Here is a 14,914-nt window from a genome sequence, read left to right as displayed (position 1 = left end):
ATCTTATTCATGCTTTCATTCTTTCAAGGAGTCCTCTTGTAATGTGGGTAATCCTTGTAGCAATAAAACATGTCCTCTTCCAAAGTAATTTTTAAAAATCTTGTTATATTACATTTTCCTAAATGGAGGTATGTACTTAAGACCCCTGAAAACTGGCTTAGCACTTACTTTTGGTGTGAAGAGCTAGTTCTTCCCTAGAGAGCCCAACTCTGGAGCCAGGTGGATTGAGTGGGAATCCTAGCTCTGCTAAAGGGACATACTTGCCTAAGTCTCCTCAGTAAATAGGATACTAGTGATAACATCTTCATAGCGTTGTCATGAGAATTAAATGAATAATATATGTAAAGGCTTAAATCAGCACCTGGACTACATATATAAGGTGATCAATAAATGTCTGCTTTGGTATACGAATACTTCAAAATAGCCTTTTGTTCCCTTCTAAAGAAGAGTGGGTAGTGATTGTTAAGACTTACCTGATCATAAAAGTTTCATTACATACTTAATGTGTAAAGCTATCAAATAAGGAGGTAAGGAAGTATGTTAATATGGAAGAAGATGATAAAATACCCAAATAGGAAACCATAATGCCAACTTTCTAAGCTTAAGCTGATAGTAACAAAGAACTGGCTTTGTGTAACAAAGAACAAGTCTTACTGGCTTCATGCAATGCAAACATTTTTTTCTTATGTATCTGACAGATCGAGGTGGTCAGGTAGCTCTCCTGAGCGGTTTTCCGCCATGTGATTCAGGGATCCAAGCACGTCCTATCACGAGGCTTAGCCATATTGGAGTTTTTCACTTCAGTGATGAGGATGAGGGAGAAAGTGGAAGAGAGTGAAAAAGAGAGAAAGGTGGGAAAGGGAGAAAGAAGGAGAAGGTGGAATGGGGAGAGAGAGAAATTGAGAAAGAAAGAAAGAAAAAAGAAAGAATGAAAGAAAATGTGCTGAAGATTTTGTAAGCGATTTTAGAGGTCAAGCCTGGGGGTGGCAAACACATACCATTTCTGTACCCATTCCATTTTCTAGAACTATTCACATGACTTCAACCTACCGGGCAAGGGTTCTGGGGAATCAGATCTCCCTGTGTGCCCTGTAATGCAAAGCAAGATAGTTGAGTTTCCGTGGTGGAGTCCTGGCACAACAGTTAACCATGTGACATATTTTCTGTTAGTGGCAGATATTTCCTATAATTATTCTATTTGTATACTTCACTATAAGCTATTTTTGAAATTATCTGTAATGAATTCCAGGACCAACAAATTACCCAAGAATTTATAAATCACTATGTTTCTTTCTCATTGTAGAAATTTGCAGAAAGTGAGGGAATCTACTGAGACGTCTACTTCTGAACATTTTGATGTTGTACAGATAGCCAGCAAACAAAGACTGTAGGTGACGGTATCTTTTTTGTTGTTGTTGTTGTTGTTGTTGTTGTGACAGAGTCTCACTCTGTCACCCAGGCTGGAGTGCAGTAATATGATCTTGGCTCACTGGAATCTCTGCCTCCTGGGTTCAAGCGATTCTCCTGTCTCAGCCTCCCAAGTAGGTGGGATTACAGGTGCCCGCCACCACGCCTGGCTAATTTTTGTATTTTTAGTAGAGATAGAGTTTCACCATATTGGTCAGGCTGGTCTCGAACTCCTGACCTCAGGCAATCTACCCACCAAAGTGCTGGGATTACAGGCCTGAGCCACCGCACCCGGCCTAGGTGACGGTATCTTAATGACCCCCTGACAGGCAGGATTCTATTAAAGAGCAGGTTTTTATACTTTGCATCTTCCTGGTAGTCAGTAAATGACAAAGGCAAAGAAGTTAACGATCCATTGAAATTACGTCGGACAATCTAAGAGTAGAGATTTTTCTTTCACTGCCCCGTAATAAATATGGCTCACTATTGCAACCAGAATTTGTGCTCAGCTCTGATGGGAAAGATAATGGCAGTTTTCTGTGTCTTATACCACCAAATAAAGAGACTTACTACTGCAGGTTTAGTAATAATATCTTCCTTGAGCAATTCGTTTGAATCATGATTGGCCTCTGTACAGATCAAGCAGTTTGTTTATAAGAGCAAGCCTGGGGCCAAGCGTGGTGGCACATGCCTGTAATCCCAGCACTTTGGGAGGGCAAGGCGGGTGGATCACCTGAGGTCAGGAGTTTGAGACCAGCATGGTCTCAGAGACATGGTGAAACCCCATCCCTACTAAAAATACAAAAAAAAAAAAAAAATTAGTTGGGTGTGGTGGCGGGCGCCTGTAATCTCAGCTACTCGGGAGGCTGAGGTAGGAGAATCGCTTGAACCTGGGAGGCGGAGGTTGCAGTGAGCCAAGATCGCGCCACTGCACTCCAGCCTGGGTGACAGAGCGAGACTCAGTCTCAAAAAAAAAAAAAAAAAAAAAAAAAGCAAGTCTGGGAGAGTTTATAGCCACATGGACACACCTTGGGGGGCCAGGCTTAACTAAGCTTCAGAGTTAATGTGTACCTTACGTTTTTCAGTGTTTCCTAGGTCTATGGATTGATTTTGAATTCCATTTCTTCTGCCAGAGTTTAGCTATTTAACACAGAGGGAAGCAATATGATTTTATGGTTGATCAGGTGGCCCACAGTGTGAGACTGAGTTTGAATCCTTATTCTGCCACTTCACCACCATGTTACCATGGGCCCTATATGGTATTTGTTTGCTAGGGCTGCCTAGGTATTTGTGGTAACAAGCATCACAAACTGGATGGCTGCAACAACTCAAGTTTATTTTCTCACAGTTCTGGAGGCTAGAAGTCTGAGATGACTATATCAGCAGGGTTGGTTTCTTCTGGGGCCTGTCTCCTTGACTTGCAGATGGCTGTCTTTTCCTGTGTCTTCACATGATCTTCTCTGTGTATGTGTCTGGGTTCATATCTCTTTTTATAAGGTGACCAGTAAGATTGGATTAGGAGCTACTCTAATGACCGCATTTTAACTTAATTACCTCTTTAAAGACCTATTTCCAAATATAGTCACATTCTGAAGTACTGGGATAATAAAGGTACTTCATGATGTTGTGGTGAGCATTTGAAGAGAGGATGCATATACATTTCCTCACACATTACCAGGAATGTGGTGACTACTCGCTACATATAACTATTTTTATTACAATTGTAAATTGTATTCTATCTGACTGTGTCCTCTTTTCCAGTTGTGAGATGGCTGTTTGCATGGCTTTTCAATTACTGAGGCCTGGGATTATTGTCATCTTTCTTGCGCCCTAATAGCATCTTAAAATGCTGCCTTCAACAGAATAGTAGGGTAAAAGCCCAAGGAATGTTGATCAAGTGCGTGGGTATGAATTTGGTGCTCAGGCTTTCTGAGTGGTCTTCTGTGGCTGTTGCTTTGGTGTCACTGTGGTGTCACACCATAGTTGGCTGTGAAATGCTCTCAGACTTCCTGGTTCCTGGAGTGGCCTGCCCAAAAACTAGACAAGCACCTGGAGAAGAGTAATCTCTCCACGTCAGGGGCAGGAGACAGAAGCGTTGTGCATTGTCAGGGGAGAAACTGTAAAATCACAGAACCAGATCACATAAGAATTATCCAAACATTGGAGGTGATTTTTAAATTAGGCAGTGTGTCAAAGTGATTGGCTTTCCTGCAATTATTAGCTATCCCCAACATTTCTGGACTTAATGAGCATTGATAGAATTATTTGATGCTGGTATTATGGTAAGTTATCATCTCATGCCCAAAGAATTGACTGTTCTCTAAATTTTTGGTATTTCTTGTGGCAACTGTTATAAATGTTCTTTGCTTTAAAAAGTGCTGCTGCTGTCACAACCCAGTCACAGCCTGTGTTAAATACTAGCAAGCAGGGATCCACTAGGATCAGAAGAAGAAGGCCAGATTGCAGAGTCTCTGATATAAGATGTCCAAGGAGGCCAATATGCAGCCCATCAATCCGGAGAAGCATAGATATGCTGGGGAATAGTGTGCTTAATAAGCCTACACCTGGCTATAGCATCCATCTATAGCAGATGAGTTACACAGGCTTCATTAACTAGACACAAAGGGTATATTATTCATAGATCATGCTAGATTCCTGTCAGTGAATCAGCTCTTAAACTGTGAGTCAAGGACACCACCAGCCTCACCAGCTGGCTCCTTTATCCTCTATCAGATCAGCTACTGAATCTGGTTAATTTTTCTTTTGAAATACCTCTGAAAATGTTTATCTTTTAGTAAAAGATTTTAAATAATAACTACGAGGACTGTCACAAATAAATAGTGTGATACAATAAGAAATATGTAGTTGGTCTTTGTCCCAGCTTCCTGGAATACAGCTCCTAAAACCCTTGGAATCTCCAGAGTGATGAGTGTCTTTTGTATGGTAGTGAGAAGGCTGGTAGCCGGGGGCCCCTAGACCTTCAGGATGGGGGCTGGATGTGATTAAGATTAAGAAAGACTGACGTGATTAGAAGGTTGGAACTTTCAGCCCCATCCCTGACCTCTGGGGAGGAGAGAGAAGCTGAAGATTGAGGTAATCACCATTGGCCAGTGATGTAATCTCTAATGTCTGTGCAGTGCAATCACCATAAAACCCCCAAAACAATAGTGTTTGGAGAGCTGCTGCGTTGATGAACATACCGAGGAGCTGGGAGGGTGTTGTTCTGTGCACCCACACTCTGCTCCCATACCTTGCCCAAAGCATCTCTTCCATTTGGCCATCCTGAGTTATATTCTTTATGATAAACTGGTAAACCTAAGTCAAGTGTTTTCCTGAGTTCTTTGAGCCATTTAAGCAAAGTATGGAACTGAAGAGGGGGTCACGGGAACCCCTGATTTATAGGTGATTGGTCAGAAGTGTAGGTGGCAACCTGGAACTTGTAACTGGCATCTGAGTGGGGAGCAGTCTTGTGGGACTGATCCCTTAACCTGTGGGGTCTGTGCTAACTCTGGGTAGTGTCAGAATGAAATTGCATTGTTGGACACTCAGTTGGTATCTGAAATGTTGGAGAATTGGTTGGTATGAGGAAAAAATCCACACATTTGATGTCAGGAGAATTGTGACTGACATCAATGCAAATATAGACAAAAATGTGAATTTATATGAAGTTATTTTTAGCTGACCATAACATAATAGGTATATTCATTGCTGTGGTTTGGCTGTGTCCCCACTCAAATCTCATCTTGAATGGTTATCCCCATAATCCCCGTGTGTCTAGGGAGAGAGCTGTTGGGAGGTGCTTGGATCACGTGGGCGGTTCCCCCATGCTGTTCTCATGATAGTGAAAGAGTTCTCAGGAGACCTGATGTAATTAAGGAGGAGCTCTTCCTCCTTCACTCCTCACTCTTCTCTCTCCTGTCACCATGTGAAGAAGATCCTTGCTTCCCCTTCTGCCATGTTTGTAAGTTTCCTGAGGCCTCCCAGTCATGTGGAATTGTGAGTCATTAAAACCTCTTTTATGTATAAATTACCCAGTCTTGGGTATTTCTTTATAGCAGTGTGAAATGGACTAATACACCCACCGTTATGACCATAAAGGCTGAAACATGTCTTATTAGGGGTGGGTGAAACATGGAATTAAGTAACTGATTTAATGTTACCTAATTTTTCTGTAAATTTATTTATCTTTCTATTAAAATTAAGAAATACACAGCAGGAACAACAACAAAATCTTTCCTTATTAGTCCCTTGCTGTGCATTTTCACTGTCCTCGCAGGCCCCATCTCCTATTGTGGAAAAAATCCAACCGTATCTCCTGACTGCTGTCTTCCCTTCCTTCCATTCATTCTGTGATTGCTGGTTTTTCTTTCCTTAGTTCTTCATTTATGTTTCTCTTTCTTAAAAGTCCCCTGCAGAGTTGCCTTTAAAATTTTATAATTGGTTTAATTTTTCTTTATTTATTTGGCAGAGAAGAGCAAGTTAGTACCTTGTACCAAAACATCAACCTTGTGGAGCCAAGATTAATTCAGCCATATGAACATGTTATAAAGAACTTCATCCGTGAGATCAGACTTCAAAGCACAGAAATGGAAAATTTGGCCATTGCGGTGAAGAGGTATTGAAGTCCTTCCTTTATAAGTGGACTGTGGGTGCTTTAACTTGCTCTCTGACCTGGGTGGCAAAAGGACTGAACTGCATTGTCACACTATGATATGGGGGGGACTTCCTGAGCCTCAGGAGTCTAGAGCTTTTAAAATTAAGCCAGCACTGGAGAAGTGGGTCAGCTACCAATCAATCAGTAGGTCATCATGATCCTATTATATAAACTCTTCAGGATCAATGACTTGATACAGAACAATTTAGAGATTTATTTTACATCTAGCTGCTTAAAACACACAGGAAACTTTATCTAGAGAAGTAGGAACACTATTTGAAGCCTGGCCTTTTTACCTACATGTATGAGACTTTGCAAGCAGGTTACTTAATCTCCCTGAGTTCAGTTCCTGCAACTGCAAAATGAGGATGAATATCTTCACGTCCTCCGGGTGTTAAGACTTAGTGGATGATGTCATAGGTGAGCCCCTCACACTGCCCACCACATGGTGGGTGCTCAGCAGTGCTGCATTGGCTCTACTCTGTAGCCCTCCTCACTTGGCCCTCCCCCTCTGAACTGAAAGCCAAAGAACTATTAAACCCTTACTCTAATACAGTTCATATAAGCCATAGCTAGCTTACATAGGATATCTTATTGGTGTTAATAGCTATGTCATGCAAAAAAAAGAATTTATATGTGTTGTAGTCCAAACGTCAGCCTCTTTGCCCCCTGGAAAAACTGCATTCCTTTAGCATATATTGGGAAAGAGAGGGCATTGTGCTTGTCACAGTTCTTGTGTGTTGTGCCCCATGGATGCTCCTTGCTGCCATGTGCTCCACCAGCAGCTCCCAAGACGCTGTGCACCCTGCTGGTTTCTGCCTGGAACTTACAAACGCAGCCCTTTTAACAGGAAGCTGCCCTATCTGCATAGGGGCGGGTGACTTGTCTTCAATTCTGCTGTCTCTTTATCCTTCCCATCTACATGTGCTGAAGCTATCTAGTTGAACCTTTGGAGTAACTAAAGGACATTACAGTGTAGGAAAGAAAATATTTTAAATTCGTGGTATGAAATAGGACCTTTCTTATAGTCCTAGAGTCAAGCCAAAGTTGATCTATTCACGAGGGATTTCTTATGAACATTTGCAGTACCTGACTGACCACTTTTCTCTCAAATTAGCCTTCTAGGGGGCCTTCCCAGAAGATAAAGGTGGTCCTCAGAACTCCAAATTCTGTAGAGCATTCTGGAGTGTGGATCAGAGTCCCAGAGTTGGCCTCCTTTGAGATGTGACAAGCAGACACACACATTGATTCTTCAGAGCATCCAATAAATATTAAAACAGACAAACTCACAGGTACACACGTAGGTACACATATACAGACCCACACAAAGATATGGGTACACACACATACACATGCCCCCCATCTAAAGATAATACCGTGTAAACCTACAAGGGAAAAAAACAGACTGGCATGCTTGATGTTCTCATTACCAGCTAGGCTGCTTTATCACGGTGGAGTGAGTACATCACATTAATTCGAGCTGTGTTGGTGTCCCCATCCACTCCCTTCTGTGCTGCTGGGGGATCCAGAGCCAGCCTCTATGCTGAGCCTAAGTCTCCTAAAGGCTCCTTTCTTAGCTATCAAAGACCTCAGGAAGTGTTTAAATGGCTACTTGTAAACCATTCCTTGCATTCTTAGCCATCCATCCTCACCTCTATTTTTGACTGGGGGAGGGTTTTGGCCATTTTGCTCTGCACTGCACCTGAAGAATGGGTTCCCAGTGTCCTGGTGGGAGCCCTGGACTAGGTCACAGTGGGCAGACATTTCACTAGAAATTAGAAATTGCTGGGGCAAGCACTCTGTCATTATGCATCATCCTGATTTGCAAAAGAAGAAAAATGTTGCTCAGAAGTGAATAGGGCAGAAAGAGTCTGTTATGGAGCAGTCCCAGATGTTTGGGATTGGATAGCTAGAAGATGTATGTGGGAAATGATCATAACAAAGGGAGAAAGGATATGTGTCTTAGCCATTTACAGTCCCAGAGTTGACCAAAAAAACCACCAGACATTGCTATGGAGATACATAATTTCTAGACTTCAAATAGCAGGTATTTATAAGCAGAAATGAACTGACTTCCCAAGCTTGGTTAACATAACCTTGGACAGGCTATAAGATGAGGAAGAAGTAAATAGGAACAGAAGATAATAATGTTACTGAAAATTTTACTTTGGGGTCTTTTTCCTCCCACAATATTTCCTTGGAGTTTTATGTGGAAGTTGAACCAATGCATGAATAAATTGTGTTGTGAGGGAGTAAATAAGTCAAAAGCAGGTAAGTTGCTATAGCAGAGACCCATCAAACTAGAAGACAGAAAATCATATATATAAGCCCTATCATTTATTAATAGCATGTCATTTGTCCAAATGAATCACCTCTAGAGCTCATGGTTTAGATGCAAACCAATGTGCTTTGCCTCCATAGAGATGTGATTTATAATTGCACTCATAACAGAAACAGAATTTTTCTAAAAGATAACCTTATCTACATTTTAGAACTTTAGGGAACTAATAAGAAATAATGATTGAGATCTTTTTTTCCCTTCTCACTTTAACATATAACATTGTGAGTTTTATATAGTGAAATTTCAGAATTGTATCTAACCATCACTTTGCCACGGAGTTCTTTTTTTAATCCAGGATTGTAACTCAGTCATGAGAGCAAAAAAAGATTCAGAATTTATTGAGAGCCTCCCAGCACTTTGATATCTTTATTGTTTGCCACAATCTAGTTTAATATCATTTTATCCAATTTATTCATTTATTTAATATAGTCAGGTACCACATCACAATGTTTTGATCAATAAAGGATTACCCAAATGACAGTGGTCCCATAAGAATATAATCCTATACTTTTACTGTATCTATTCTGTGTTTAGATACACAAATACCATTGTTTTACAGTTACTTCCAGTATTCAGTACAGTCCCATGCTGTTCAGTTTCTAGCCTAGGAGCAATACACTGTTCCATATAGCCTAGGTGTAAAGTAGGCTCCACTGGCTAGGTTGGTGTAAATACTCTTTATGATGCTTACACAATGACAAAAATCTCCTAAAGACACATTTCTCAGAATGTATACTTGTTGTTAAGGAATGCATGACTGTATCTAGTTTTAAAATCATTTTACACCAAAATGGTCAAATTGCCAATCTCATTTTATTATGTAGAAGGAATGGGGAATCATTTTGAATGACGTGTTTCTCTTCATCTGTAATATATAGGGCTTAACATAGATGAGTCTGAAGTTTCTCTTCATGTTTCAAGTTCAACAGTATAATGAAAAGATGTGCATCCTTTTGAATTGCAGAGCCCAGGACAAGGCAGCTATGCAGTTGAGTGAGTTGGAAGAGGAAATGGATCAGAGGATTCAGGCTGCAGAACATAAGACACGGAAAGACGTGAGTTTCTGGGTTGGCCATTCATTCAGCAGATCTTTATGAGGTGCTTTCTATGGAGAGGGCCCAGACACTCTTTCTGGATGTCATGCATGGGTACAGCAAGTCCAGGTTCCTGCAGAGCCTCCCAGCAAAGGAATTTTTACTGGTGGTGTTTTTTGGGGATGGGGCAAGAAGAAATAGAAATAATAAATAAATAAGTAAAGCATAAGTGCAGTAAAGAAACAACATGTGTGATAGTGACTGGGAGAGGAGGCTGCTTAGGTTGAGGGCCAGAGGCCTCTTTGAAGGGGTAACCTCAGAGACAAGGCCTTGGGAGAAGGCAGAGGCGGCCTTCGTAGAGAAGGTGGGTTGACTTTCCATACCTGTGTCACTGCCCACACCCACTGCCCACTTTCAGTCTAGATTAGAGTGAAATTAAAATTCTGTCTTCAAACTGGTGTTTTGTAATGGAATTCAGTCATCACTTGGTACCCGCAGGGGATTGGTTCCAGGACTCCCCTGCAACCCCACATACCAAAATCTGCATGCTCAAGTTTTTATACAAATGGTGTATATTTACATACAACCTACGCATATCCTCCAGTGTACTTTAAATCATCTCTGCATTACTTATAATACCTAATATTTAATACAATATAAATGCTTTGTGAATAACTTATACTGTATTTTTATCTGCCTCGCTTTTTAAAGTATTTTCAATCTTCAGTGGTTGAAATTGCAGATGCAGAACCTGTGGATATGAAGGGCTGACTGTATACCTTTATTTAGCATTATAGGAAACCTTTAAAGTTGAAAGTTATATGCTACCTTCAGTGATTTCCATTGAAGAAAGAATTTTTTTCCTTATAAAATATTTTTGGGTGATTAATGTTTATTGAAAACAGAAGATAGACAACGTTAGGTTAAAAATTCCACTTTTGTTTATTCATTTGCCCTGTTAACACTGAGCGGCAGCAAAATAATGTGCAAGTGGCCTGAGCATTGGCATCTGGGAGACCTTAGTTTGCATCCTGGCTCTGATCTTACCTAGGTGGCATTGGAAAAATAACCCAACCACTGAGCCTTTATTATTCCATCTCTAAAATGGGATAATGCAACCTACTTGCCTTCACAGGGATTAAACATGATGATCTATATAAAGTGCCTGGCACAGTGCCTGCAATGTGGTGGCTGCACCCTGGTTGTTACTGTCCTGCTCTTTCCTGTGGTTCTGTGTATTCTTGATTCCTTTTAGATTCTTCACCTTAAATGGCTTTACCACATGTATGCCCTGGGGTGTCTTTGTTGTCCTGTCTCCTTATAAAAAGTTTAATAAGAAGCTGGACGTCATATTCAGCCACGTAAATGGTTCAAGGTTCATGTTCCAGCTTCAGAGCAATGGATAACCCCTTCCTCAGCTAGCACTTTCCTTTTTGTAAAAAGGAAAGGGTAAAATCATTTTTCTGCCTTTTTTTCTTTCCATCTGCTGTGTTTAATCTGTGCACTCATTCATTCATCAAACACTTATCAAGCACATGTGTTATTCTGTCATCATATCTCATTGCTTCTTCCAGATAAATGCCTCCCAAATTTGTTGTTGGTAATGGTGATATTACCATGGCCCCCACCTTTTAGAACTTCATGTTTTGTTAGTTACAACATCTTCTTTAGTGTTCTTCGCTTCAGTCTGGAGGTGGCAAACCCATGCATCTACAGCATCATTTCTCTATTCCACAGCAATGACACATGTGGCCTGTCAGTCACCACATACATGTGGTCTCCACACCTCAGCACACCAGTCCAGGACCTCACTGCCAGCTAAGCAGCTTTGACACTGCGAGGAAACTTGTTTGCCTGCCCATCCCAGTGTTCACCTCACACCTTTCTAAACACAGCTTCTCTGGAATAACGTACCCAGGCCAGTCTAAGATTTTTCCTCATTTGCTTCCATTCCACGCGGCTCCCCTAGGCTGCCCAGGGTTCTTCACCGCCAGCTCTGGCCCAGTGGTCTTGCTGTGCCTCACTCTGCTTTGGCTCCAGCTGTTTTCTTTGCCTTGATGATTATCTCCTCACTCCTTTCCTCCTTCCCAAATTCTGCAAAGCTCAGAGGAACCCTCACTTTCTTCTTGATGCCCTCTCCTGCTCCTCTAGCCACACTCACCTTTTCCTGACCTTGACTCCTATGGCATATATAGCATATATTGCATTGCTTCAGTTGTTTTTTTTTTTTTTAAACTGTAACAGCTTTATGAAGGTATAATTGGCATGCAATAAACTGCACATAAAGTACAGTATATGTGAAGTTTGGACATATGTATGCACCATGAAGCCATTCCCACAAGCCAGATCATGGGCATAACTATCCACCCTCGAAGTTTCTTCGTGCCCCTTGAAGGCATAACAAGCCTTCCTTCCTCCTTTCTTTGCCCCTTTTTGCCAGATAATCGTTGTTCTATTTTCTGTCGCTGTAGATTAGTTTGAAGTTTTCAGAACTGTATAGAAGTGGAATCATGCAGTATATACTATTTCTTGTCTGGCGTTTTCCACTCTACATAATTATTTTGAGACTTATCCGTGTAATTAATAGTTTGTTCTTTTTCATTGCCAAGTAGTATTCTATTATGTAGGGGTACCACAGTGTTTAGCCATTCATCTGTAGAAGGACATTTGAGTTATTTCCAGTTTTTGGCTATTGCAAATTAAGGTGCTATGAATATGCATGTACAAGTCTTTATAGAGGCATATACTTTTATTTCTCTTGAGTAAATTCCTGGAGTGGAATGGGTTGATCATCTGTGTAGATGAATGTGTATTTTTGTAAGACATTGCCAACCTGATTTCCAGAGTGATTGTACAGTTATATGTTTCAATCAGCAGTGTATGAGAGTCCCATTCTTTCAGAATTCTAATCGGTGTGTAGAGGAATCTCACTGTTTTTTTAACTTGCATCTCTCTAATGACTAGTTGTGTGGAGGATCTTTTCATAGGTTTATTTGCTGTGTGTATAACTTTTTTTATTGCTGAAGTATCTTGTTAAAAATCTTTGGCTCATTGAAAATATAGTTTTTTAAAAAAATTACTGTTTTGAGAGTTCTTTTATATTCTGAATGCAAGTCTTTTATCAGATACCTGATCTATAAATATTTTCACCCACACTGTGACCTGTCTTTTCATTCTAACAGTATTTTTTAAAGAGTATAAAATTTTAATTTTGATGAATTGTAATTTATCAATTTTTTTCATGGATCATACTTTTCATGTGGTCTTTAAAAATCTTTAACCCAAGCTCACGAAGATTTTTCCCCTATGTTTTCTTCTATAAGCTTTATTGTTTTTGGTTACATTTAGGATCCATTTTGTATTTGGTGCCAAGATATAGATCAATGTTCGTATTTTGTTTTTTGCATGTAGATATCCAATTGTTCCCACACCTTTATTAAACAAGAGTAACCGTTTTCCACTGAATTGCTTTTGCACTTTATCCAAAATAGTTTATTCTATTTGTGTAGGCTTATTTCTGGGTTCTGTGTTCTGTTCCATTGATTGATTTCTCTATTGTTATGCTAATATTACATTGTCTTGATACCTACTGGTTTATAATAAGTCTTGATACCTATTGGTTTATAATAAGTCTTAAAATCAACTAGTATTAGTTCTTCAACTTTGTGCTTTTTTAAAAGTTGTTTTGGCTATTTTAATTGCTTTAATTTTCATAGAATCAGCCTTTCAATTTCTTTTTAAGAAAAAAGCAAACAAAAGCTAAAAGTCTGCAGGGAGTTTGACGGAACTTCATTGCATCTGTAGATCAATTTGGGGAGAATTGACGTCTTAACAATATTGAAAATATGATTTCTCTATGTCTTCTTTCAGAAATGTTTTGTGTTATTCACTGTACAGATATTGTACATCTTAGATATACTCAGTATGTCATATTTTGATGATACTGTCAATAGTATTTCTAAAAATTTCAATTTCTGATTGTTCATTGTGAATGTATAGAAATACACTTGATTTTTGAGATTGGTCTCATATTCTATAGCATTGCTTACATTGTTAATACACAGTGCCTTTTTGTTGGTAGATTTTGTCTACCAAACAAATGATGATTATGAAATATATTAATAAAAACATTTTATTTTTCTTTCTGACTTGAATGAAGCTTTTTATTTTTCTTGCCTTATTGCACTGGTAAGAAGAGTAAAGGAGATGAGAACACTGAATGTGATGTTAGGGGTGTAGTGTTCATAGATGCCTTTATAAATGCAGTAGAGTCCCCTCTGTTCCTAGTTTGCTGAGTAGTATTGTTGTTGCTGTTGTTTTAATCAGGAATGGATGTTGGATTTTCTCAAAGACTTTTTCTGTCTCATGATCATGTTTTTTCTTTTTTAGAATGTTAATGTGGTGAATTACATTGATTGATTTTTGAATATTAAAACAAACTTGCACTTGAGATAGACCCTAATTAGTTATCCTGTATTATCCTTTCTACAGATTGTTGAATTCAGTTTGCTAAATTTTACTTAATATTTTTGCATTCATATGTGGAAGAGATATTGGTTTGTACTTTTAATGCCTTTGTGTTATTTTGGCATCAGGCAAATTCTGGTCTCATAGAATGAGTTGGGATGTGTTCCCTCCATTCCAGTTTACTCGAAGTTTGTGAAGAGTTGATCTGAACCACTGCCATTTCTCATCTGCATTACTGTAACAATCTCTTATCTGATCTCTCAGCATCTACCTGTCACAGGTTGGGAATGAAATAGGCTAGTGATCATTTCCTTTATTGAACTCTGGATAAAGTACTTTTTTTTTTTGAGATGGGGTCTCACTCTGTCGCCCAGGCGGGAGTGCAGTGGTACTATCTCCACTCACTGCAAGCTCCGCCTCCTGGGTTCACACCATTCTGCTGCCTCAGCCTCCCGAGTAGCTGGGACAACAGGCGCCCGCCACCACGCCTGGCTAATTTCTTTGCATTTTTTTTTTTTTAGTAGAGATGGGGTTTCACTGTGTTAGCCAGGATGGTCTCAATCTCCTGACCTCGTGATCTGCCCGCCTCGGCCTCCCAGAGTGCTGGGATTACAGTCATGAGCCACTATGCCTGGCCTGGATAAAGTATTTCTAGACCCTAAAATGTTTATGTTTGGGTTTGTGGCTGTGGATCTAATGAAGAGACTTGCAGTCAAGTCCATTTTGATGCCAGGAAGGCTGCCTCATTAGCACCTCATTGTGAGGCCCCTGCGTCTTCATCCACATGTGAGGCAGGCAATACTTGTTGTCTCACCTGTAAAGCTGGATGAAGTCAAGATAGCCCCTTTTAAAAAAGTTCCCTTAAGGGAAGATGTTGCTCTTCTACCAAGCATTTCACATGGATTATTTAATTTACATGGATTATTTAATTTATATGGATTATTTAACTAGGATTATTTAATTTAATCCTCACAATAGTTAAAAAGAAAATGGAGGCATGGATAAGTTTAG

The 14,914-nt window shown here is 39.9% G+C and overlaps 1 protein-coding gene across 1 annotated transcript in view; it reads left to right on the top strand.

Moving 5' to 3' along the window:
• Nucleotides 1-14,914, top strand: part of RASEF (RAS and EF-hand domain containing) — a 76,993-nt gene that overhangs the window by 25,064 nt on the left and 37,015 nt on the right. The window contains exons 2-3 of the mRNA XM_032164374.2: nt 5,876-6,022; nt 9,367-9,457. Coding sequence (XP_032020265.1) covers nt 5,876-6,022; nt 9,367-9,457 — 238 coding nt within the window. The remainder of the gene's footprint in view (nt 1-5,875; nt 6,023-9,366; nt 9,458-14,914) is intronic.

The sequence above is a fragment of the Hylobates moloch genome, unplaced genomic scaffold, assembly GCF_009828535.3.
Source record: "Hylobates moloch isolate HMO894 unplaced genomic scaffold, HMol_V3 SCAFFOLD_10, whole genome shotgun sequence".
NCBI classification, from domain to species: Eukaryota; Metazoa; Chordata; class Mammalia; order Primates; family Hylobatidae; genus Hylobates; species Hylobates moloch.
This window is presented reverse-complemented; position numbering and strand designations above follow the sequence as displayed.